This window comes from Boleophthalmus pectinirostris, unplaced genomic scaffold, assembly GCF_026225935.1.
Source record: "Boleophthalmus pectinirostris isolate CB_2022bp ecotype Guang Dong unplaced genomic scaffold, ASM2622593v1 HiC_scaffold_4, whole genome shotgun sequence".
Taxonomy (NCBI): Eukaryota; Metazoa; Chordata; class Actinopteri; order Gobiiformes; family Gobiidae; genus Boleophthalmus; species Boleophthalmus pectinirostris.
Window position 1 is genome coordinate 23,477,827 of NW_026571353.1, and position 26,624 is coordinate 23,504,450.

At 38.3% G+C, this 26,624-nt stretch overlaps 1 protein-coding gene across 1 annotated transcript; it reads left to right on the forward strand.

Annotated features, from left to right (window-relative positions):
- Positions 1-474: 474 nt before the first annotated feature.
- On the forward strand, positions 475-20,978 carry scarf2 (scavenger receptor class F, member 2). Its single transcript, XM_020919075.2, has 11 exons — positions 475-1,042; positions 2,315-2,373; positions 2,455-2,556; positions 2,647-3,166; positions 3,241-3,459; positions 3,634-3,762; positions 3,890-3,993; positions 6,050-6,164; positions 6,464-6,561; positions 16,423-16,584; positions 18,240-20,978. The coding sequence occupies exons 1-11, from the start codon at positions 933-935 to the stop codon at positions 19,433-19,435; spliced, it is 2,814 nt and encodes a 937-aa protein (XP_020774734.1). The 5' UTR covers positions 475-932; the 3' UTR covers positions 19,436-20,978.
- The last annotated feature ends 5,646 nt before the right edge of the window (positions 20,979-26,624 follow it).

The window sequence follows — 26,624 nt, forward strand, 5'->3', positions numbered from 1 at the left end:
AAAACGTGTATTTATCTTGTACCGGCACCGGGTGTGCCATTCTCAGTTCACGCGCATTAACAGATGGGGGAGCCATTGTCATGTGATTGTGCAGCTGCCCTCACCCTTCACCCCCCCACTCACTCACTCACTTTGGTTTCAAGTGACACACACACACACAGACACACACACACACAAACGAATGGATGTGAATATTGCCTAGGTGTGATACATCAGTTTTAATAGTGTAACCTGGTTATTACCCATAGACCTAAATAAATGCCAACTGTTAGTTTCTGTTTAGTTTTTTTCTTTAAATAATATATTTTTTAAAAGTGCAATGTTGTTTTCTAAAACACTGATATACGGTTATAGAGTTTTTAGGTTTAAGTCTAAAGACAAAGCTAGTTTGGACCCTGTTGCGCATACAGGCCTGCGTAAATTGGTGGCGCACGCATGGCGAACAGAGCCAAAGATAGAGTAACAAATCAGGAATTTCCCTCCTGCCACTCCTGAGAGCGCACGAGAGGACAAAAGTTATGGAGTAGCCCACGTCCTCATTTGGACAGAGGAAGGGACCGGAGTAAGATGTTCTGCTGAAGTTTGGACACGATTTGCAGCTGTATGCGCGAAGACATCTCATTTGGAAACTATTTGCTTTTGCTCCGTTATGTGCGTGGAGCCATCAGTTGAGCTGGAGGACCCCTTTTGCTGTTCGTGGGATTGACGGCGCCGAGCGACGTTTACCAGCTCACCGATTTTAGAGTTGTGGAGTTTTTCAGCTCTGCGGTTGCTGCGGACCTTTGAAAGATTCGCTGGACCTAGGATTTGTGTTTACTTTACATTGAAGGATTATTTAAGAAGAAAACTGTGCTTTCCTGGTTACTTCATCTTTTGTGAGGAAGGGAAGTAAGGAGTAAACGAAGCGCCAGAAAGATGCTGCTGCTTGTACAATGGATGTGAAGAACTTTTTAGCTGTTGTTGTCGTGGTTTGTCTATACGTTTGCTCCGCATTCAGCCAAGAACTCAACCCTAAAGGCAAGAATGTATGCAGAACACATGGGTAAGGCAACAGTAACGGACACAAAAGTAGGCTGCAAAGTTTTGTCTCCTCAGAACACACATTTAACTTTTCCCACGAGTATTACTTTGGTTATTTTCTATTGCTGAACGTGGAATTTATGCGAATGTAGAAGTAGACAGGCCGCTCGAGTTGCGGTTCTGTATTGGTTCTGGTGAAAATGTGGAGGCCCGTGTTACAAAGCCACGTAGAGTAGAAAAAAACTGTTCTCTCTGCATTGTTTTGTGTAAGTTTCTTGCTTAAACGTACAAGAACACATTGCAACTCTCTCCTTCAGTCTCCACAAGCATTGTTCAACCTTCAGCCATACAGATGTGTGCATCTGGTAGCAGCGTGCATTGGTCTGTAGAGGGCGCACCTGGGGCATGAGGCTTTTGTAAAATTGGTTCGTAGTAGGCTAGTTACATAATTAATTTGTGTGGGACGCATGCAAGGCCTATATAACTTAAGTGGCTTTGAGTCTAAACACGTGTGGGCTTTGTTTGTAAAATAATGTGACAGAATAGTGCTGTATGTTGTATGACAGCAGTGAGATCAGAGTCCCTTTATTATTGAAAGAAAGAAATATAGACATATTATCCTGTCCACCGTGAGTATGAAAAAAGGGAGGAAAGCATTCAGTACTACGCTGATTTCATGCCACGCTATTGACATGTTGTTGTTTTTTTGTTTGTTTGTTGTTGTTGTTTTTTTGGGGGGGGGTTTGTTTGTTTGTTTTTTTTGACAAAATCTGTCTTTTGTAACTTCCCACTGTGGTAGTAAGTGTAACTGCATCAGGTTAAAGGAGTCTCCAGCTGCACGTGCCTTTTTGGCTGGGATGAAAAACAGTGTTGCTCTGCGCCGGCTGACTTGAAGCACAGCACCATCTTCAAACACTTTGGGGAAGCTGACGTGTTGCAGAGGCCCCACAGAGGTCACAGGCTTGGGAGGAAGAAGAGAAACATCGGTTTGCTCCTGACAGAGCCAAAAGCGAGCCGCTCCGTGCTGCTGAAAACTCACACTCCTCCAAAGCAGGCAGCGAGCGGGGTTAAGGGCTTTCACATTACACATCCTCCCAAATCAGATATTATTGTCAGCAGATGAGCATATGTTCGGCAAATGTGGCATTTGTAATGCTCCGTTTGAGATATTCTTTATTATAAATGTTAAGATCAAAGAGAGAGGGTTAAAAGAATGCTCTGTGTATCCATCTATGATGCAGTGTATGTAACAGAGAGGTTTGATTTTCTCTGAATGTCCAAACACTGTTTGCAGGTCACCAGGAGTCGTGTGCTGCAGTGGATGGGGACAGCTAGGGGATGAATGCCCCACACGTATGTACCTCATATAAAAAATGCACTGCATTAAAACATTAAAAACCCTTTGAATAATGTGTTCTGTTTTGATAACTGTAGCTCTGTGTGAGGGAAACTTCACCTGTAAAGAAAATGAGGTCTGCGTTCGGCCTAATGAATGCCGCTGTAGACATGGATATTTTGGAGCCAGCTGTGACACTAGTAAGTCTCTGTTTTGATTTATTTTGTTGAGGTCTGTTAAGATCCACATATAGCATGTCTTGTATTGCTTAAATGTGTTCCCTGAAACAGAGTGCCCTGCTCAGTTCTGGGGTCCTGACTGTAAAGGGAAGTGTCACTGTTACCCCAATGGGCAGTGTGATGATTTGACCGGAGAGTGTACCTGTAACCACAATCGCTGGGGCCCCAACTGTGAGCATGCCTGCCTCTGCCAGAAGGGCAAGTGTGACCAGGACACAGGCAAATGCACATGTCACCCCGGGGCCTGGGGCCCTCAGTGCAACAACAACTGTTACTGCAGCATCAACTCTGTGTGCGACGCCATGACGGGACGCTGCCAGTGCAGCCCCGGCTGGATGGGGCGCAACTGTGCTGTTCAGTGCAACTGTAACAGCTCTCCATGTGACCAGTTCACCGGGCGCTGCCAGTGCAAAGAGAGGCTGTGGGGACCCAGGTGTGAACGCTACTGTCAGTGTATCCACGGCAAATGTAACCCCGCCGATGGATCATGTACCTGCACACCAGGATACAGGGGCAAGTTCTGCAGGGAGCCATGTCCAGCCGGCTTTTATGGTCAAAACTGTAGGTACAGGTGAGGAAGAGGAGACATGGAACTGCTGATTCTTCCTTTCTGCTTGTATTTCTCACTGTGTACCTGTATCTCAGGTGTGGACACTGCAAAGGGCAGCAGCCATGTAAAGTGACAGAGGGCCGCTGCATCACATGTGACAGAGGCTGGAACGGCACGCGTTGTGACCAGCTCTGTTCCAAAGGGTTCTTTGGTGAAAACTGCCAAGAGGTGTGTCCCACCTGTAAGGACGGTCACCACTGTGACCCCATCCAGGGCAAGTGCTCTCACTGTAACGCTGGCTGGATTGGAGACAGGTAATCATAACACTGGTGTGGGCAAAAAAAAAACACAATGCATGTTTGTCTTTAGTGTCCTGTAATTTTAGCTCATCAGCTGTAGCTGCTGCAGCATTTACAGTCTTGAGTCTTCCTCCAAACCTGATGATGACAGTAATCATGGCACTCTTGTCTGTGACTTGTCTGTGACAGGTGTGAGGTGCGCTGCCCCAATGGCACTTATGGAGAGAACTGCGAAAACAACTGCAGCCACTGCTACAATGGCCTGTGTCATTTTGTGACCGGAGAGTGTTTGTGTGATGCAGGCTTTTATGGAACATAGTAAGTAACGCCCAACAATAATATCTCATATTTTCTTCTAAGAGCATGTTATAAAATGCATTTAGAAATATTGTGATTTATCTGAGATTAATTGTGTTTTTGCACTATTTTTATTTATTTTTTTAAGTTGCAACATGACCTGTAAACCTGGCCAGTATGGAGTGAACTGCAACCAGACATGCTCCTGCAACAGCAAGAACTGTGACCCTGAGTCTGGCGCCTGCTATCTCCGTAAGTAAAGACAGTTTTATAAGTCTGACAGTAATGTGAGAAACTAGTGTGAGACTAAATAAGTCATTTTAACTGTCATAAACCAGCTTAAAACTTTACCTAAACGACAGATGCCACTGCAGCAGACAAATGGGTCTTTTCAGTTGAATGTGAGCATTAGAGCTAACAAGGCCTTGATAGTATTTCCAGATGCACACCGGTAACCAATGTCCTTTTTATGGCTGTGTTTGTTGGCTGTCTTCCTGTCCAGCCGGAGTCAGAGGAAGGAAGAAGAAAATAGAGCATGATGGCAGAAGGGCAAGAAAAAATATTTGAGGAAAATAGAAGAGAAATATTGCTATTGCAAGCATGCGGGACTTTAAATTAGCAGTGAAGATTTTGTTGTTTTGAAATGTCACTGAGGTCAGCTTTATTTGTTGTGTGCTTATTGTTCCCTCTATCTCTTTCTTGGCCTGTTTACTCTTACAGATTAAATTATTGCCCGCGGTACTTCAAAACAAAGTATAAAGTTTACGTAAAAGTTGTATTTACTGTACTTTTTGCTCAGACAATTACTTTGACTATTGGAACTGTGAGGAGGCCCATTTCTACCCATTCTATTGCTGTTTAGTTTATATCATTTCATTTTAATTTTTAATATGATAGACACAATACACAATAATTCACTGAAGATCTGCTTTGAGACAGCAGCTGCAAATATGGATAGAGACCAGAGCTAATGTTTATCCTGTCTACGACTTCCACTTACATACAACTATTTATATTGTCTACTTATACTTACATACTACATTTTCTATTATTGCTTTTGGTGCTACTGATATAAATACTACTGCATTGCACCCAAACCTGGAATCTAAAAGTGAGAACATTTTACTCAAACTTCAGATCAAAAAATGTCTGCAAGGAATACTTAATCTCAGTAAATTGACAGTACGGTGTCTGAATGGCTAGCACTCACACTACACAGAAATAAGCGGCATTGAGGGATGTCTCAAAGGCAGAGGACAAATTTCCCTATGGTGACAGTAAAGTGTAGTATTACCTCAATTCATAATAATTAATCATTATCCAAAAGATTCTTTCTTTTAAGGCTTACTATATATTGCACAGTAGTTTACAATAAAGCAGTTATCATCATGTGGGTTTACCTTTGATATTGTGGGAGGAGCAGGAATAAATCACTGTGGTTTAAGTGAAATTAACATGAGTTTGTACAGTAGTAAATTTTATAATGTTAGGATAATAATTACTAATATCAACCAGTGCTTCACAGTCAAATTCCTACTGTTTCTGTGGCATCGTATAAAACTAGCAAACTGTTTTAGAGTTAATGTTTTGCTAAAGGTGTACTATGTATTGCTTTTTTTGTTGTTGTTGTTGTTGTTTTTTTGATGGAGGGTCTGCAGTCTGAGGATGGGGATGTTATTACTTTGCTCGGAAATAAGTTCATTCCAGTATGATATTAAACATATCTATGTTCTTGGAGACAAGCAGGTCAGATCTGTGGAGAAGCGACTCTGCTCACATTTATTTCAAAGTATTGATTTAGCAATTAAAACACATGCAACATTTTTATGTATTTATTTTTTGATAGGGACAGTGCATATTAATGAACATCTCTAATTACAATGTAAATATGCCAGATTTTAGCACAGAAGATCATTTCCATCTGTTGTCCCTAGACATGTGACACGGAGTACAAATACAAAAAAACACAAACTGTAAAAGGCCACATTAAAAGTGTTCACAGACTTGGTTATCCTTCATTCACAGCTTAAAGTGCAGTTTGAATGTAGAGAGAGGTGGGCTTTGTCTTATTGTCAATGGGAGATTGTTCCAATAATTAGTCCCTTTGACAGACAGAATTGAGCAAATGTTAAAAAAGTTTAGTGCCATACTGTGAAACATTCAGTGCTTAACAATTATCTCTCATGAAGAAAGCAGGTGATAGACCCCACATGAGAAAAGTTACATAGTGCACCTTAAAATATTTTTATGGCTGTCTTTCTTCACCAACTTTGCACATTAATTATGTACATCTACTCTCATGTTTCAGAGCCTAACCAGCGCATGGGCGTGATCGCAGCCGGGACCTTGGTCGGCTTCTTACTCATTGTCCTCCTCTCAGTGCTGTTCTGCTGCTGCCTCTGTCGACACAAAGATGACCACAAGTGAGTGATGGTTGCTTGTATAAACACTGTCCTTACCACAGTGGAAGAGTTCATAGTTCCCAATAGGAGGTTAAACAAATAATGGGAAAATATCTCTCTCTGCTTCTCAACGGGATGCTAAGTGAATAAACGTGCATAAACTGTATTTTAAGTACTTTTATATATTGACATTACAGTAGCAAGCAGCCTCTGAGCCCTCAAAAAAGCTTAGGTCCAAGTTTAATGAGCCTGTTGAATGATTCATTTGTGTTTCCATGGCGTCATCCCTTTTCGCTAACCAAGACAACTTTTACCAACAGCAAAAAAGCCAAGCGGATCCTGTGTGGACGATTCAGCCGCATCAGCACAAAACTCCCCCGTATTCCACTGAGACGACAAAAACTGCCCAAAGTTGTCGGTAAGCCTCCAAACTCTGTCTCATATCCCACCACACACTGCCAGAGGGGCCCATGTTTTATGTAATCATCTCTCCACGGCCTGTACAACGCAATAACCTCTAGTCTATCATTAGGAGGTACCTCAGTAGCTGTTATTGTTACACGCTGGTCTATTGTAGTGTCTCGCAGTGCAGTAGTAGGTGGTAATTGTATTATTCACAAGGAGCAGAGGTGGAAAACTACTCTAATACTCAGGAAAAAGTGCTGTAAATAAATTAGTGCTGGAACTAATCTCAAACTAGTACTAAGTACACATACTTTCTGTGCTCAGCAAAATATCCCAACTACTATTATTACGATGGCTTTCATACAACTTATACCACAATTACATATTTCTAATACGTCTTTGAATATCACAACTGTTGCTTCCATTTTACAATAGATCAAAATAGCAAAGAGCAAATATATGATAAAATACCTTTGCTAAAGCTACCACCCACAAGTATGTGATTTTTTTTTATTTTTTTTCACCAGTAGATGGTAGATGTGAAACCTGTTACCCCTCCCCCTCACTTGGCCTTTGTTCAGGCTCCCCTGTGCTCGCTGGTCTTCTTCTGTCAGGGCAAAACTGGCACCTTAACAGACAGCAGTAACATAGATAGCATCTAGTGGTGATATGTGAGAATACAACCGGGCGGGTTGATCAATCTAATTACAGATGGTAGCTATAAAGTTACGGTGTGTTTATTCATGCCCTTGGGTAAACCAAAACAGACATAATGGTCTTGATATTTCAGTGATCTTATTTAAAAGCCCAATATTGCACAAAATTGACTCTTGTGACCTTTAAGCCATGTTATAATGTTGTTACCTTCTCAAAACATACCTGGAGTTGTGTTTTGTTTCATTCACACATGTTTGAGTAACCCTTGATTATTAGTTTGTCTACATCTCCAAAGCTCAAAATGCTCTGTACCACCTTGTGATGTCATGAAGAGGCAGTTTTCAGGTTCACAGCTACCTTTTACCTTTGGTTCAGTTGAGATTCTAGTGAAGATGTATCAAGTTTAAAGAGAGAACAACTCAGCCTAAATATGTAAGAACTGTGTGTTAAATGTGCAAATAAAACAAAACACAGCTCCGGGTATGTTTCTGATGAGGAAAAATAACATTATAACATGGATCAGAAAATAACGCAATATGAGCCCTTTAACAGGACAATAGCTGCAGGGAGAAGTCATATACTTTCTCACTATTAACACTTAACTTATAAAACAACTGAAACAAGGGCATGCATGTAGGTGTATTGTACAGCAGTAGCAGTACATAGATTGTGAATATAGGGTTGAAACTTGTATTGTGGCTGCCAGGCAAATATGAGGTTTCATTTGAAAGGAATGTTCTGGTTTTACAGTCCCTTATTATTCTTGGCACCCCAAAATACCATGTGTTCATATTATTACAACCATCTTTTTACCTCTTTCCATCATCTTCTGCCTCTCCTTACCCGGACCATTTCTCAAGGGTTGTAGAGGAGACTGTTATTAAAAGAGAGTGAGTGGCAGTTGGGGGCCGGGTGGTGCTGAGTGACGCCTTATCAAAGACTGCTCTGTTTGGGTGGACACAGCAGTCGCACTGGCCTATATGTGGAGGTCTCGTGGGCTATGGTCTGATAAAATGAGACACAAGGAAAATATGCAGGGAGTATTTAAAATGCTGGAACTTTATTGTTGGGATAATAAAGAACCAATGCTAGGCTAAAAGCAATGGGAGTGCACTGGTAGTTGGCAAGGTTTTATCAATTGCTGTGATTCTTAAAAATACATTTCCAACCATAAGGACTACGTTGAAATAGTGGTGGGCTATAATGAGATCATATTTTGGCAATCCATCAGAAATGTGCTACAGCACGTCTAGGCTGGTGTTACAAGTGACTGGACTGTGCAATTAATCACATTTTAAGTGAGATGTGGTCATTTTTCATCAGTGTTCGCTTGAGTATTTGAGAGGTCCACAGTAAAATGTCTGTCAATTAGAGATAGACCGATATATTGGTTGGTGCATAAAACTTTATTTGAACAATTAAGTATGAAGAAATAACAGCGTAAAATGTGACTACACTGCTCTTTTATAGATTTACGACAAAAAAGGTTGAGTTTATTTTATGTAATTTGGAGAAAATATTCAAAATGTGCCCTATATATCAGTAGATTTTGAAGGAAGAAATCTGACTGCCGTTAGTGTTGATTAATAGTCTCTGTGGCCTATGTTTAGGAAATTCGTATTGGAAGACATTTTTATTTCATTTTTATTTAGACAGCATAAATTTTATCAAAAATCTCTATCAATGTATCCAAGAAAAGAACTTGTGTTCAATGTTGAGGTCATCCAGCAGGTCATCGCAAAAGTGACTGTAAAATGAAACCAAAACTAAGAGCTAAATTGACATATAATGCTGCCATTGTTCAGTAGGTTATGTTGTAAGTTTATGTTTTGCAGATTTTGACTGTTTTTAAAATTCCTTACTATTTGTATTTTTTTTATTTTATTTTTTTTATTATCAAAGCAACTATTTCGATTTCTTGTAGACAATATTGTCCACAACTAACTTTACCTTTTTCCAACATTTTCCCAAACATAGACAGTATATAGTGTGCTGGTGGTATTCCCCAGTGTTTTATGTCTGTTTCCCCAGGTTATATGAAACAGACCAGCATTTGCTCCCTAAAACTGCCTTGCGGTTTTATTTGCACGCCATGGGGGGGTCTGACAAAGTGGTGGGAGGTTACAAAAATGCTGACCTGGTTTAATTTTTATGTCTGAACAGCATGTGTTTGCTCACTTATCCTGCTGATTGTTTTTAAAGCTATATTCAGTTTCCTGAAAGGTATAGCAAATATACAACAGTAGCTCAACAGTAGTCTTTGTGAGCATAGTTAGCTAGAGATATCATAAGAAAGCACGCTGAAAGTGAGAGACTTGTCAGCATCAATTTCCCTATCGGATTTGCCACAGAACTATCGTCTATGTGTATATCAAAAAGTATCTGCTTCAATGGTTACATGTGTCTATTATTCTTTTACCACTTTTTGGTTTTGTTGCGTTTAGTTTGTAGCCCACAGAAGCGTGTAGTGTCAACATGTACAGTGTGTGAGTTGGCCTCCTCATTTGTGCACATGCATTCCTGAGGAGGCCCACTGGAGCTGGAAACAGGAAGTGGTCAAATTTACCCCAGAGTGTGTCAGAAGTGTGATTTATCTGCCTGAGGCAAAGCTTTTTACTACACAGAAGAGATGCAGAGTAGGGCTCATATGAGATAAACATGCAATATTTGATGACTATGCTTTGACATAAAATATGATTATTAAAATATTATCCTTAATATATCCTCTGAAAGTTCTAGTTACTTTTAGACTTTTTTTTGTGCCTACTTTTTTGGCAAAATGTTTCAGTCATCCAGCTACCTCCATTAGTTGCATTTTTTACTCATTTGAATGTACTTTTTAATACAAAAAAGTTTAGCAAAAATAAATAATGAGGAATATTCTGAATAAATAACTACCTTTATTACATCATGATTCCTGTCCTATGAATAACTTTGTGTTGTTATGATATATTGAATTTCATGGTATATCAGTTATTGTGTTAATTGTGTTGTTATTGCCAATATTGTGCAGCCCTAATGCAGAGACAGTGGTGGTCCTACACTAATTTACTCCCCAGGCGAGATCTCCTGGGGGCCTAGGACCGCCCCTGTGCAGATACAAGCACATGTACTCACAGATAGCTTCATATGTCTGGCTATTCCCTTTCTGGCACTTTGGTTACTTAGCATTCCACTCTGAGCATATTTACCCCACGCCCTCCACACTTATGTCTGATATTTCTTGCATCCGCGGTGTCCAAATGTATCCCCGTGGATCAGTGGAATAGCAACACCTGCTTTTCAGTTTTATTTATCCAATGAAAGTTGTGCTGGATTACAAATCTGTTTGCTGTTCCACTCTGTGCATTGTGCACTGTGTGCTGCCTGCTAAAATGCCAAGACATCAGCGGGAATGAGAGTGGAGAAGTAGACTTTATAGATACAATAATCATACATCTTGTGTAGTTTTATAACTAAACTTAAGGGAACTTTTGATGTTTTGTTTTTCACCAGGCTTCTTCCCTGTCATCTAAGCAAAGAAAATGTGTTCTGTTTTTCAAGCTTTTACAATTTTAAAGGGGGATTATAGTTTTTGTCTTTTCTTTAGACAAAAACACTGACTGTCTATATAATAATCTTACATAAATGCATTGTGTCTGGGTATGCTTGGATTTGATGCTTGTTTCCTTTTTGGATATCTGGAAAAGGGTTATACAAATGTTTTGTATTACTAAAGGTGCACTATGTAACTTTTCTGGTGTAGGCTCCACCTGCTTGTCTCTGAAATGCTTTGCTTTGCTTGGAATGTTCCACAGTATGGCATTATACATGTATGTTTGAAGTTTATTAGTAATTTTATTTTGATTTTTCACAGACAAAAAAAATATAAATATGAAGAGTTCAAAGGCATTGCTGGAGCTAACTAGCAATGTGGTAACTACTACACTATAACATGATTGTTTTATGTACAAAAGGCATATTTAAAATGCAAGATTTGGCAAAATGTTTTAATAACTTTGTGGTTTACAAAGTTTCAAAAATCAATTTCACATATCATAGCTGCTTAGCCTTGAGCAAACTTTCAAACTCTTAAGATCCTTTTTTTTTTTTTTTTTTTATCTGGGAGAAAAAAATAATTAGAAATGTCCTTCCGGAGCCAGGCATGGACATAATGTTACTGTAAGAAGTGAAAAATCCACAATATACACCATTTTCAACATATATTATCTGTTTAGAGCATGTAAGTATAGCAGTTAACTTCATGGGCTACACAGCACCTCTGCGGCAGGTCTGTAAAAGCATTCCCCCCCCTGAGCAACTGTGCAGGGGTGGCTTTGCAGCTGGGGCAGGGTCAATAATACCCTTTTGTGCAGTAGCCTCCAAAGAGTCCCGAGTGGAGCCCAGGGAGCAGATTTCAAGGGCAGCAGTTGTTCACCACTATGTACATGCCATGTTACCAAATGCCCATGTGTTAGAGTGTTGACTAACTTGACTGGAGGCCTTGCATAGGTCGGCTGTTCCACATTCTTCACTTCTTACTTACAAGAATGGAGACACTTGAATGACCATGGTGTTTTCATGATATGGACCATAACGTAGGTCAGATTTTTTAATTTAAAAACTGGGACATACTCGAGTTGGGATGGATGGTATAAATACTGACTTTTGTGTTAATTTGAGGGACTTCTGACTGTGCATTTTTCTGCCTTATGCTCACTTCAAGTGTTTCTTTCCGTATTGTTGCTAGACAAACTGCAGTATTTAACTTTCTTCATTGTAAAAAACAGAAATTTTAAGTTAAGATGACTTGAATTAAAAATGTTTTATCATGATTTGAGTAAATTTCACTTGTCAAGTAAAATTATCTACCAGTGGAACAAGACTTTTTGTCCTTAAAATTTGAAAATACATCTTACACACTTAAGAAAAACAACTCTTTACACTTAAAATAAGAAACTAAATCTGATGTTGCTTGAATTAAGAAAAACACTTATTTCACTGGTAGACAATTTTACTTGTCAGCTTTACTTGTTTTTCTTGTCAGTCTACTCAAATAAACAAAACATTTTCTTAATTTAAGTGATTTTAATTTATCTAGATAATGTTTTTGCAATGTTTACTGTTAGTGGGTATCAAATTGGTCAAATATAGAGACATCTGGGACATTTCTTGTATATAACTCAGAAAAATCACTGCTTTTGGATGAATCTGCTTGAACATTGGACACAGGGCTCAAAACTGGGACTGTCCCGGATCACCCTACCATAACGTCAACAACAACACAAAAGCCTTTTGTTCATATTGTGTAAATGGCTATGTGATACCTGCTTAGACTCAACTCACTTTATAATTCAGGCATGTTGAGCCTGTAATCTTGAGTTGTCTTTAGTTGGAAGTTTGTCCCCACTAGTTTTCCAAATTGATGTTTTTGTGTCTGCAGTAGAGCTTGTCTGAAAAATAGTCATGCACAAAGCTGTATGTCTGTTATGCTTGTCAGTCACGTAACTCAAGGATTCTTCAGTCAGATAAAGACGAGGTCGATACGAATTCTGGAAACACTTAAAATATTTTCTAATGATCTAAGAGCGTATTTATCATATTTTGAGGACTAAATCTGTACACAAATTCCATTCATGGGAACTTGCCTTCCTTTTGGGGATACAAATCAGGTCCCCATGACGTAAATACTTATTTTTTAGAAGAACAACATGATCTTAAGTTATGATCTGGGTCAGAATAGTTCAAGGTAGGGTTTTAAGCTTAGGCAAATAGTAGGTACGGTTAAGGTTAGATTTGGTTTCTAAGAATTATAAGTTAATGCCTCCAAAATTTGTAGGTAGGTGTGTTTGTGAGTGTGTGTGTCTACAATAAATAAAAAACAAACCTGCAAATGATGATATAAATACATGCTGCTTCATACAGCAATGGAAAAAGTGAATTCATTTTAGTGTTTTACTGTTTGTTGGCCCTATATTAAAGGATTATGGTTCTTTGTTTATTTAAAGGGCCCATATTACTCTTTTTCTGATCTGTTACAATGTTATTTACTCATCACAATCATATCTGGTGTTGTATTTTGTTTCAATGACATGTTTAACATGCAAATCCTGCATATTTAGGGAATTTACAGTGCTTCTCTCAAACTGAAAACACTTGGTTCCACCGTGTGATATCATGTGGTAATAAAGGACAGATCCACTGTTTTTAAACTCCACATACCTTCAGCCCAGCCAGTCCCTACTGAACAAAAGGTATAAGGTAGCTGTTATCTTGAAAACTACCATATGACATCACAATTTGGAGCAGAGCATTTTGAGCTTTGAAGTAGACAAGACTATTAATGCAGGGTTACTCAAACATGTGTGAAGGCAACAAAACACAACTTCAGGTATGTTTTTGATCAGGTAACAACATTATAACATGGCTTAAAGTTCACAAGAGTCAATTTTGTATAATATAGGACCTTTAATAGAAAGAACCATCTGTGCAGGCTTTGTGACCTACATTTTTGCCTTGTAAATTTAGAAGCAGCGGTCATTCAGGAAGTGATTTAGCAAGAGGAAGATGAATGGTTTTAGGAAATAACAGACTAAACAGATCAAGCCACACATGCTTTTTGTAAATACAGCAACACACTCTACATAAACAATTCTCCCACAAACACGTTAATTTGTGTAGTTTAATTCCAGTTTGAAATCAAATTCTAAATCTTTGTTCTTGTAGTTGAAAGCTGCAGATGGCCTGTTCGTCTTTGGCAGCATAAACAAAGTGTATGTGATGATATAGTCATTTGGTTCAGGTGGTTAACGCCCAAAAGTCCATTGTTCAAACCAGGGAGGGAAGGGTCATGGCAGAGGTCTCACACAAACCACAGCTGGCCACAGCAGGTCAGCAGAATCATACACTGTCTGGAAAGTGAAGTGAAAATTTAGTGCAATCTTTGACCTACTTTTTTTTTCTTAGTAAAGTAGCTGAGATTTTTCTGAAATTCTTGGGAAATGTTAACATTGCGTAACTGTTATTTGGCTTGACTGCATATTTTGTAATTTATTAGTGGATACTAGGGAACCGTAAAATTTTTGTGTTTGGTTTAGAGATTGGCCACATACATTGAATCTCTCCCAGTGATGTCTAACCTGATGATTACTTATGTTAATTGTATGGTATTTCTGTCTAAATGAAAACGATTAAATAATACCATGACTTCTTGATACTATTGTAGAAAAAGGTCCAAAATGTTAAGTTGAGAAAAATTGTTGAATTAGAGCAAACCTAGGCCTGTCAAGATAAGTATCAACTACAATATTGAATACTATTTTGGGGGTGGTCAGTATTTATCGGTATTATCAGTATTATTAGTATTAGTCAGTATTAATCAGTATATTATCAGTATTATTACATTTTCTTTGTGGTAGTGAAACATTTTTGGATTTTTTTTTTTTTTTTTTTTTGTACAATACAATTACTTAAGTGTTGCATTCTGTTATATATATATTTTTTGCAGTCCATATTGTACATAATTATGCTTTATGGTTTGGTTTGAATGTTAACGTTCATTGTCTATATTTAATTCAGCAAAATGAGTTATTCCGATAGGCCTATGCAAACCACAGTTTCATAAGTTAAGTTATTAAAAAGAAGTCAAAGCAACAGTCCATCCTCTGCTTAAATCAGTCTTACCAGCCACACAACTTAATTGTAGGCTATAACATCTTAGAATAGTATGACAGCACAAAACTGTTTACAGAAAGTGAAATGTGTTTTTATTGTGAAAAGTCTTTCTATGCTCTGCCCCACTCTGTCATCGCTGTTCTGTATTCTCAACTGTGTCCCCTTTCATGGAAGCTCTGTCTCCACCTTGATCAGTAATTAGTTCTAATTACCTCAGTGGAAATATAATTATAATAAACTCTCTCCGTAGACTAATTATTTGATTCTGAAAATAAGCAATGAGCTCCTGAAAGCAAACATTGAAATCATTAACCAGTTTATTTATTTAGCCGAGTTTCTAGTCTTCTTTGACTTCTCACTGAATGGTACACTTATAACAGATTACCTCAAATCATTACAGTTAAGTATTTATTGTGCCTGTCCTGCAATTCATCTGACTTGTTATAAATTTCATGAATGACCAGGCAATAGCTCTTACTATGCTCCAACAGTGTTTATTAAGGCATGGGACTGGCACAAAGGTTACACTGGAATGGCCATACAGTACATAATCATGAACTATACAATACTTAATTTGAAAAAGTTTTATAGAGTGACAAATTTCACGTAATAGTAGGTGCAATAGTTTCCATGAAATAAAAGAAAAAAACAAGAAATCACATTATACACTGTTGCCAAGCTGGGGTATGGTCGCAGGTCACATGCCAGCCTTTCTGTCAGTCACAGATAATGAAATCAGTTCCCTTTTCCAACCATTTACTAAATGTCTCTCCCCACTCATCACCCCCATGTTAGCTGTTTACTACTACAATATTATAGCACTCTCGTATTAAGTATTTCCCAATCCCTGATATTGACCATTACCAGTGCAGACTGATAACACAATTTATTTCCTTTAAATAAAAAAAATAAAAAAATAAAAATAAAAAATCGATCCAAATATATTATGTAGCTGTTATTTATCCCTCGAGTAACCACAGAAAAGTTTTAGGTGAATAAAAATTCAACCGTTATGGGATTTCATGAGCAGAGCACACAACCAGTAAATACAAATAGTCCGATTACACCATTCTATTTGCCCAAGCAGGATATCAGCTGAACTGATATTTAGATGCTGATATCCGATCCAGCAAATTTTTCAATATTAGCCCAAATACCAGTATCTGATCGGTGCAGCATGTCTAACAATTACCACATCAACACTGATTTTAACCTTCTAAACCTGGATTCGACCAGAACTAAACCTGGACTAGAACAGAACCAAATCCAGTCTATATTAGGACTGGGTTCAAACCAGTGCTAATCAAGGTGAATGCACCCTAATGAAGGATGGCCCAAGAAATATGAAAATAAAAATGCTTTCTTTTAGCATTGAACTATACATACTTTTTTTTTTTTTTTTCCCCCAAATTGTGGCATTTCAACAAAGCCACAATTTCTGCAAACTCACTTAAACCAACTGTCTCTGCAGCGGTGGTGAGTGGGAGCAGACTGTTGTTCTTGTAACCTGGTCTAGTAGCCTCTGACTGACCTGTTGGCTTGTGCGTTTGTTTTCTGTTCTCAGTAGCCCACCACGACCCGGAGAACACCTTCAACTGCAGCTTCATCGAGCCCCCATCATCCGGCGCAGTGGACCAGCCTTCCCCCTCCTCCTGGTCCTCCCAAGAGTCCTTCTCCTCCTTTGAGAGTGGAGACGAGGGGCCGGTGTACTGTGTGCCCCATGAAGGTGAGTCATTGCTCAGACAAATAAACACACCATGCTTTTTAGTGCTGGGAATGACACACGGGAGCAAAACAAAAGATGTAATCTGATGCACTCCTGTAAATTACATTAGGAGGTGAGCTGTAAAGTTAATGGTGTGTCTTTCCATAGGCAAAGAGGGGATGATGTAATTTTAGGTACATTAAAATTAGAAATGACATTTATCTACAATTATTGTACCTGAGCCATGCTTAAAATGCAACAGCAGATAATATTAATAATGTTCATTCATTCATAATTTCTTAGGAAGTAATACAATACTGTTCCCATTATTCATACTTTCTTTTTTAAGAAATGCTTTTTGAGATAAAGTCACTATAAATTATTAAATTAATTTCAAATGGATAAGTGATTTGTGCAAACTACAAAGCCAAACATAAAATAAACATTGTTAAATTAATGATACTGAGAGTTTGAATTATCCACTAAATGAAAACCTTTGTTTATGTGGTGAATAATTTGTGTTGAGTGAATTTGTTTTATCGACTAATCTGGGATTGCTTTGAGCATAAACAGGAAATGAAAGAGTCATGTAAGCATTTGACAGATCCAAACTGACGACATTTCAGCTCTTCCCAGGCTGTTGGGGGGATTTTTGTGTATGAGTTTGCTGCTTAGTTGATGCTCTCTTTAGTATCTATTATCTGCCTGAACAGATCAAGGACTGCAAGGACTGCTGCCAATATTCTTACTGTAAACTCTGAGGATTTTTAAACATGGCTGTATCGTGTGATACCATCTGCTGCACTGGATCTGCTCCAGTTTTCTAAAACTATGTGTTTACTAATCAGTACTTGAGACTCTCCAGATATCTGTTTCCAATAACGGTCATATAAAACAATGCTCCTCACTGCAAACAGCCCCTCATTGTAGCTTTTAGATGGATATACGTATAGTTACACAAGTTACATTTTCAAACTATTTATATTATATGCTAATGTACTTTATTGCAATGAATTCAGAATTAAACAGTGTATTTGCTCTTTTCACTTTAAGGTATTGTAAGGACTAATGACTTACAAAAATCATTTTTGTTTCATTTCCTCTTTATGGACTATATTATCATCTCAAATTGTCCAAAACCAAAAACCCCTGTAATAGTTTTGTCGGGCTTAGTGATTTCCTACTAGTGTAATGAAGCTAATGACATTGAACAATAATAGCTGCCATTCAATTAGCCAAACCATTATATTTGAATCGCCTATTGTATTTCCTCATTTCCAGCATAAGCACCATTATCAACTTGAAAAAATCAGATTAAATGATTCATTTCAAACTAAGTTAAAATTGATTCCTATTATTTGAATGTGTTTGCTCCTTCATTAATATTAACATTAACATTAAATCGCTCACACATTTTTTTTTTCTTCTTTCTGGTGTAAGCATAGTGGACCAAAGCAGAATAGTAGCACAATTTTATTATAATGTTAAGCGAGGTTCAAGGTTCGGTATTGATACACCATATTGACAAGTCACACACTGTTTATTTGGTGATGTGTGAGTATCTAAGATGGATTTTTATGCATGTGATTCATACAGAACAACAATAATGATTTACATTATGAAATAGAATATAATAATATAACATAATAACTGCTAACTTTTTCTTTTCTCCACAGAGTCTGTAAATGAAAACAAGGAGAAGCGCAGCCCAAGTCCAACGCCAGAGAAATCCCCTGCTGAGGATGAAGAGGATGCGGGAGAGTACACCTCCCTGAAGGACACCAGCACCACCAAACCTCCTGAGAAGCAGTCACTAAAGGCCTGTGAGTCCAGCGAGGGCTCCACCTCCTCTGAATCTACATCTGCAGTGCTGTACGCCCGCATCGCCCGGGGATCCAAGCAGTCTAAAGAGGACGAGGGCAGCACCAAGGACGGAGAAAGCACTCCCACTCCTGAAGCAAAACGCAACGGAAAACCTCCTCCTTCACCAAAACCAAAACCACGCCCTCCAGACCCATCCACCAAGCCCAAAGTGTCCTGGATCCACGGAAACGCGTCTCCACAGCCAGAGGAGCGGGTTAAATTACTCTCGGTACCAAAGGAGAAGAAGGGTAGGGGCTCCAGTGATGGCTCAGGAAAAAGTGAGGAGCGTCAGAAGATGAAAGAGAAGAACAGAGAACAGAAAAAGGCAGAGGCGAAGGTGGTGGATGCTAACGGCTCTCCCAGCAAACACAAGCCCTTGCGAGGTAAAAAATCTGGGGATGAGCACAGCAGCCCGAGCCACATGGAGCACATCAATGGTGTGGTCCAGAATGCACTTAAGAAAATTAGCTATTTCCACACCTCCTCGCCTGAGAAGAAAAGTGCTGAAACTCAGAAGGAGGTTCCCAAAGAGCCTCCAAAAGTCATCCATCCTCATATGAACTCTGAGGCCGCCACGCTTTTGGCTGCTCAGCTCAAAGAGAAAACACAAAGCATCAACAGAAATGAGGGCACAGGCCTAAACAAAACCAATGGGCTCTCGACGCCCAAGGGCACGCGAGAGAAGCCCACTCCTCCACAGAAAGCCAAGAGGACATCATCCACCGGCTCGGGCCAGCAAGGCTCCACTAAACCTCTGCTGCCCACCACCAGCAGCCTTCAGAAGATGGTGGCACCCATCACAGCAGACGAGAGCCCTGAATCCAAGAGCCCGGAGAAGCAGGACTTGAACGGCTCCAAGGCAGGAGACTCTACGTTGGACTCCACATCCAAGAAGACCCCCATCAAAAAGCCCCCCAGAAAGAAGGGTAAAGATGGCACTCTGGAAACCTCAGAAACTAAGACTCCGCAACCAAAGACTGCCATTATGCCACCACAGATTGTGAAGTGAGTTTCTTGACTAAGCTTCCTGTGGATGTTACTAGGACAAAAGTGCAGAACTTTTCTCACAAGGAATCCAAGTCTGTTCAGAGGGTGTTGTGAATTCAGTCTAAAAGAAAGTACTGGTAAGTTCAGTATAATACACATATATCTCTGCAGCATTGTATTAGACTACAAAAACTGTCCTATAAGCAGTTACATACTGCAAGGGCAGCAAGCATGGACATAACTCTAAAAGTAGCACACCAAACCAATAGCTTAATATGGTCCTCTGTATAACCACTGTGTTTTCCTTATGTTTTGCCATCATAGGTACTATAATGCTCAAATAAAAATCTGGCCCTCTTCACTCAAAATTAAGTTTTTCTACTTTTCCTTTTTATAGGCATTTTGTAAATATTTATCTCATCATTCTGGACAGTTTGGGCTACTTCTGTGGATAAATTGTTACGATTCTTTTGAATTCCCCTCGGAGCACCGTGTTTGTTTGAAGCTTTGCAGCGTACAATTTCAGGTTCTATTTTTCATGTTTGTCAGTCATGGTTTGTTGGATCCAAAACAAGACCTTTGATCTTCAGGAAATACAGAGATGCAAAACCAAATCACCACAATGCACTTTTATTATATGCTTCATTCAGTCAGTGAAACCACTAAACCAGAAGTAAAACCTAAGCTACTCAACCCATCACCTTAACCACTCTGCCTTTGGTGCAATGTGACCCACAAATGCAGCAGCTATATTTTCTAAAACCTTTCAATGGCCTTTGACACAGTTTGACTAAAGTTAATAAAAACTTAATGGTACCCTGCTTTGAATATATGAAAAGGCCTCAGCTGTTGATTGGTTCAGTTAAGGGGACAATCTGTGCCTTGAATTTTAGTTAAGTGTATGGGTAATATGAATAGATATTTCTTTTCTTTTCTCATTTTTGAAGAGCTATTGAAGTAGCTCAGAAAGCCAATGCATGAATGCCAAATATTTGTTCTGTTTTGTGTCAAGGTACCACCATTTAGTCCATTTTTAAGGGTGTACAATGTACATTGTGTACTTTTTATTATGTTTGTAAGCTGTGCTTATATGACCTTTTTAGTATCTTTGTCAATGAATGAACTGGCTTTCATGGTATATTTGGTTTTATGGAATGTAGCTTTTTGTGCTCAAAAACCCAAAGTACAAGCCTTCTCCTGTAAAGTTTACATGGTCTTTGTAATTGTCCTCTGTTGATGTTATTGTTTGTCCAACACTAACTGCATGACGCAGAGTGGAATTATATGGCATTAATAGCTGCACAGGAATTCTGTAACCTCATTGTTCTTCCTTTTTCTGTTTTGTAAAAATGTCAAAGATTGTACATTTTGATGCCACTGTCCAAACTAATGCATAGAAACTGAAGTTTTACTCTTTGTCTGACTGGCCTGAGTTGGGCCTGAAAGCTGCAAAAAACAACTGTATGGAATATTTAGTAGTTTGTGGTTTTGCAACTATATTTTTCATGAGTATTGAACTGGTGTTTCTTTATTATCTTCTTTGGAATAAAATGCAATATACAGAATTATTTTTGAATGAATCTATTTACATTAATAACTAGGTCCTCTTCCTTTCACTCAATGCTGAACCATAGAGGAATATGTCTGTTTATAAATTCTCCTCAGAGATTAAGAAGAATGCTGAATCAAATCTGAGACTTGAGTGAGACTGTGATGTGTCGTATGGAGCCCTGTGGAGCGCTTCGGTCACGGCAGAATTTCAAAGAGCCCGAGGAAACCAGGGACTGTTGGTTTGGCTTCTTCAGGAACGGGGACAAGAGCTCCTTTCATGGCAAAAACACTGGAAACTTTGTGCTAGGAGTCCATCACGCGCTGCATATGGCGGAAGAAGGGGAGAAGTTGGAAATAACCAGTGTTGGCTTACAAGCACGATGAATGGATAAACGCATGGATGTGTGGGTCATGTGATAAGTAATTGCAAACAGAAGGTCAATTGGCTTTGTTTGGGTTTCTACAGAGAAGTGCATATTTGGTAATGGGTACTATCCAAAAATGATAGTTTGTAACGAAAGAACAATTACTTTCAAATTAGTTCTTCGCCCTATAATTACTAGTGTACAAAACAAGTTGACATGGGGGTCTCGTCTGCCTCACAAATTTTAAATGAAAGAAACAAAATAGACCATACAACAATTCACAGCATTAGTATTTTAGGATAAGAAGGTGGACATACAAACTTTCAAATGTTCTTATCTCTTTTCACTCATAGATTTAGCTGCTGTTGGCCCCTGTTATCTTGTAAATATGTATAATGTGTATTTTCTGGGGTAAGATTTGTTTTAGTTTTTAATACTCTTTAAATAAGACCTACTTCAGGGTACAGAGGAGCAAGAAAAAACACTGATCCCGAAATAAACATAAAATGCTTAGTTCTAAATAAAGATGTGGTGGCATATGGGAATTGACTCATAGCAGTCCAGATTTGGCACAGTGAGATGCTTCTTCTCCATATGGGGGTAATGGGTTTAGAAAGTAACAGGAACACTGAAATTTTAGTAGCCAATGCTTTGAAATATAGCCTATTTTTTATTTTATCATCAGGTTAAATATTAGTGTTGTCCATTAATGTTTTTAATCCAGTTTCAAACATGTATTTTGCCTTTAATTACATACTTTTAGCACTAAAGATTTGCTCTGTATTGTAAGTTTTGGACAGCCTGTGACCTAACTTTCACAGCTGGATAGACCCACACTCCATAACTCATTGTATCCACACCTCCTTAAGAAGCTTCTTTTTAAAGTAACAATGGCCAGTGTCTCCGATGGTGCCACAGCATTGGAATGTTGACACAACTGGTTCAATCTGCCCGTCTTCAGCTCACAGATGGAGCGGAGCATCGAGCCAGCGCAGAAGCACATGTTTTGGTTATCCATCCCTGACACGCTGTGGGAAAGTCACAGTTTGGAGATGTGAATGGCATGTCAACAGCACTGCACCGAATCTGACTGTCAACTCTACAAGGGTTGTGCCATGTTGGATTTCAGATCATGCTTTTGTGTAAATGAATTTGGATGGAGGAAATGTGTGAAGTTTAGTCACTGAGCTGTATAATAAGGGGAACACGCAGAATGGGATAACCTTGGAGAATATTGCAATGCGTGTATGATGATTTTTCTACCACAAGCCTATTGGTTCATTCAAATACACAAAGATTCTTTATATATTCTTTATAGTGAACATTTAATGGAGGCAAAAATATCAATATTTCAGTACTGACAAGGTATCAAAAAGCATTGATTCACATATTTCTGAAATATGTGCCGTTTTGAAATGAATGATTTATATTTCGCAGCAGTGATGTGAAAACACTGATATCTATATGCAAAGGTAAAATAGAGGAGAGTAGAGAAGAGTTTGGATGCATTTTAAAATAAAACTCATTGGAAATAATGCTGGCTCAATATTTTGCTATCTGCCATGTATTACTTTGTATTGAATTAAAACAAAAAATACTGGTATAATTATTTTTTTCATTTGTACCAAAATTACTATATGATTCTGCTGAATCCTATGCATATCACAGATTAAGAAAATTTAATTGTATAAAACTATGTAAATACAGAGCAGTGGGAGTATGCTGTGGCAGTGAAAACAAGAATTGAACGGCAATATGGTGTTTTGAAAATAAGCAATTAAATAATGTTCAAATATGCACAAATCAGTCCAAAAACTACTTTGAGAGGGTAAATGAGAAGAGGAAATAACTATAACGTGGTTAAAGGCTCTAAAAAGTCAATTTTGCACAACAGATCTGCTTTCAAACTTTTGTGTTTTTTGTGCTATATCGACCTTGATCAAGATCCTATATTTCCAAATACAGTAATGAGATAAACTATGCAGTATTGATATTCTATTCCCTAATATTGCAATGACAGACTTTCATGTATATTGAGTAACTTGCTTTATAGGCAGTATCAAAGGTAGCACAAAGGGTGACTGTATGCCATCCGCTGGTCAGAAAGTGCAGTTATAGGAGTGTGGGAAGGGTCTACGGTGACATGTAGGCTGCCAGAACAAACACAACTTTGAGATCTCTACGCCAAGTCTACAGTTAACAGCAAGCCTTTAAAACCCAGGCCCTATGAGTCAGCCAAAAGCCCTGGACTCACAAAAAAAAGGAAAAAAAAAAAACATTCCAGTCTTAGTGTTTCCATAGCAACAAGAACAGATCGGAGCCACATCTGGTAGCCATTTTAGTCCCTATGAGGAGAGGAAGAAAGAAATTTATGAGTGAGGGCGAAAAAGACAAATATTTTCTGCAATGCAAAGCAGAAAGAAAGTGGACTCAGGTTACACTTGAAAGAGCTTGGAAATATTAATTTGAGCTGGTGACGTTTTTGGTTTTCATGTTATATCAGGATAACAGATTTCGTTTTACGCAACTGCAGTCTTGTAAAGTAGACATTAGGCAAAGCAACAGTTTTCAGCTTGGATTATTTTGATGTTACCATGACATTAAACAGGTAGAATAACCATGTTTTATAGCCATGGTCAACTCGGTTTCCCAGATATTCCACAGTGTAACTTTTGGTTTTGGACAGAAAAACAGTGCCTTGGAATGTTTAGCTCAAAGTCAAAGACCAGAACAGAACAAATTTAGACTTGACAGCGAATAAACTATATGCTGAGGCTTGAAAGAATTATAGTTAGTCCATATAAATGTGTAATACTATAATCTTATTGACATTGGGCATTAGCGAAACTTATTTTAGCCTGCCCTATATGTTATAGGTTGGATGGGGAAATGTACTGCTTGAACCCAGTTAGAAACTAAACTATGTATTGTGTTTATTTGATAGGGCCACATACTTGTACATACACATACAAAACCGTAGACAAACAGTAGGCAACCACCATACAGGCCTGTCACAATAACAAATTTTGAAGCACGATATTTTGCTGAAGAAATTACAGATGCGAAATAATAATATTGAAACAAATTAATGCCACTGACAGAAAAACCCAAGAGAAGATTTAAACCACCAACATTATTCAAAATGCACAATACTGTGAAAAACCCACAAGCTGCAATAAATAAATAGTAGAATAAAACACTTTAGTATTTAGTTTGTTTCTGTAATGAGTCATAGAAGTTATTAATTCAGTCTTCTACAGCTCAACAACAATTTTATCTCAACTTTTAAAAAAAAATAACCAGAAATTTCCCAGTAGTGCAAAACAAGATACAAAAGATAATATTATATTGATACAAAAGATAATATTAAAATATTGTTCCTTCTGTCATGTATTGAATGATAAGTCGATCGTGACAGGCCTACCACTGTAGTCTGATTCATGCGTTCATGTTCATGTCAGTGTAACTTCAAACGTATTTAAATTGAATGTAAAGCAGAGTTACATTATGATGTGAATGCTCATAAAGATCGCATCGTTGTCATTTAAAATCCCCAAATTATGTCAGATGCCTCCAATGGAAAACATGCTTTTTGCTCCTCAGTTTAAAGATGCATAGTTTCTCTGGCTGACAAAATGTGTGGCTGGTTACACTTTGGTTTCCTAAAATGCTCTCAGGTCTCTCGTGTATACATTACATTACACAGCCCAGATGAAGTCTAGAAAACAGTTCCTTTCTCTCTTATCTTAGCCGGCGCAAAGTCTGCAAGAAACTGCTCTAATTGTAGGCTTTGCACATTTGTTCTCAGCGCTGTGGAAATCGCACAACCTATGAAATGACATTTACTGGAAACTTAGCCGGGTGCTTTTCTTGAGCCAAAACCACTGAGAACTGAGGTCAGGAGAGAAAGCAAGAAAGCCAGAATCCATATGTATTTGTGATGACATCTATACAGCAAACAGTTTAGGATTGCCATTTAAATCGATAGTGAACACCCACCACAGAGGCATATTAGGCTAGCATCGATCGTCCCTAATGTTAGCATCAAGAGCCACCGCACAACAAGCCGGCCTCCTAAACCGAGAGCCAGGCGTGCTGCTGGTGATGAGACGTATCTAGGTCAAAAGAGCTGCAGCTGTCGGAGGAGCTTGGGAAAGAAAGTGCTGTAGTGGCTCTGTCATGTTGGAGTATAGGGCCCTTGTGATTTATTACAGTCTGAAAACTACCTTATTTAAGCTGTGTCAGTAAACCAAGTAAGAACTGTCCAACATCATTTTCTATTGTATTTGCTATGATGTAAAAACTTCAAGCCATAAGAAAGTAAAAAAGAGTACACAAGATATAATGGCGTTGCAAGAGCAACATTGATTAAAAAAAAGTTACATTCAGAGGACAAAAATTAACCTTTCCTAAATAGCTTTAGAATAAGTGTGGAACATACCTGGACATCTGAAGGATTACATACATATACCACAATTGTACTGAATGAAAATCACATTACTGTTTAAAAAGTCTTTTTCATGATCATCTTGATATCAGAATCACTACTGAGGACTCAGTATATTCCTTGATATCGAAATCAGTTTTGAAACTTTAGTATCATGACAACACTACTGGCAAGTAACTGCCTATAAAGTCGATTTGAACATGTTGATTTCAACAGAGCAGATCCTGGATTGTTGGAACCCTCAGTTCCAAGTTGGTTTCCCTGCTCACCCAATCAGGTAGTGTGTTCAAAAGTGAATGTTTTATATGAAGTAAAATATGTGTAAGGAGTGGGATACAGCAGAAGTTTAAGTATGGCAACAGTTAAAGCTTTAAAGATGTTTTTAAAAGTTTAAAAGAGTACATAAAAATACACTGAATTATACATTTATGTTGAAGACCCATCTATTTATTTACATATACTGTAGAACTGAAAAATAATGTATTCAGTAGAGGAGCATTTTTCTTTGAAGACTATGGCAAAACTTTTTTTTTTTTTTTAAGTATTTTAGTTACTAAAAACTATAAAAGTTACATGTGAAAAACATATAGGAACAGGAATCATTTCATTATTCCAAACTCAAAGTAAGATCTGTACAACCGCATTTCCCACACCGGAGAAACCATGGCAGAACCACATTTGCACAGTCAGCTTTTTTGTATCAATATTGTTAATATGGAATTCACTTCTCCATGAGCTGAAGTGCATAACAGATCTTTAAGCTGCTGAGCTGGTTAAAACAAATCAAAGTGGTACCCACCTGTAAATATTGTATTATATTGTGTGTGAATGTGTGTTTGAATGTCAAT

What these genes read in the sequence shown, in the direction of transcription:
- scarf2 (XM_020919075.2), top strand. Translation starts at nt 933, where the DNA reads ATGGATGTGAAGAACTTTTTAGCTGTTGTTGTCGTGGTTTGTCTATAC. An exon ending in GCAGGCTTTTATGGAACATA is followed by an intron (nt 3,763 to 3,889) that starts GTAAGTAACGCC and finishes TATTTTTTTAAG; the next exon opens with TTGCAACATGACCTGTAAAC. An exon ending in CGACACAAAGATGACCACAA is followed by an intron (nt 6,165 to 6,463) that starts GTGAGTGATGGT and finishes TTTTACCAACAG; the next exon opens with CAAAAAAGCCAAGCGGATCC.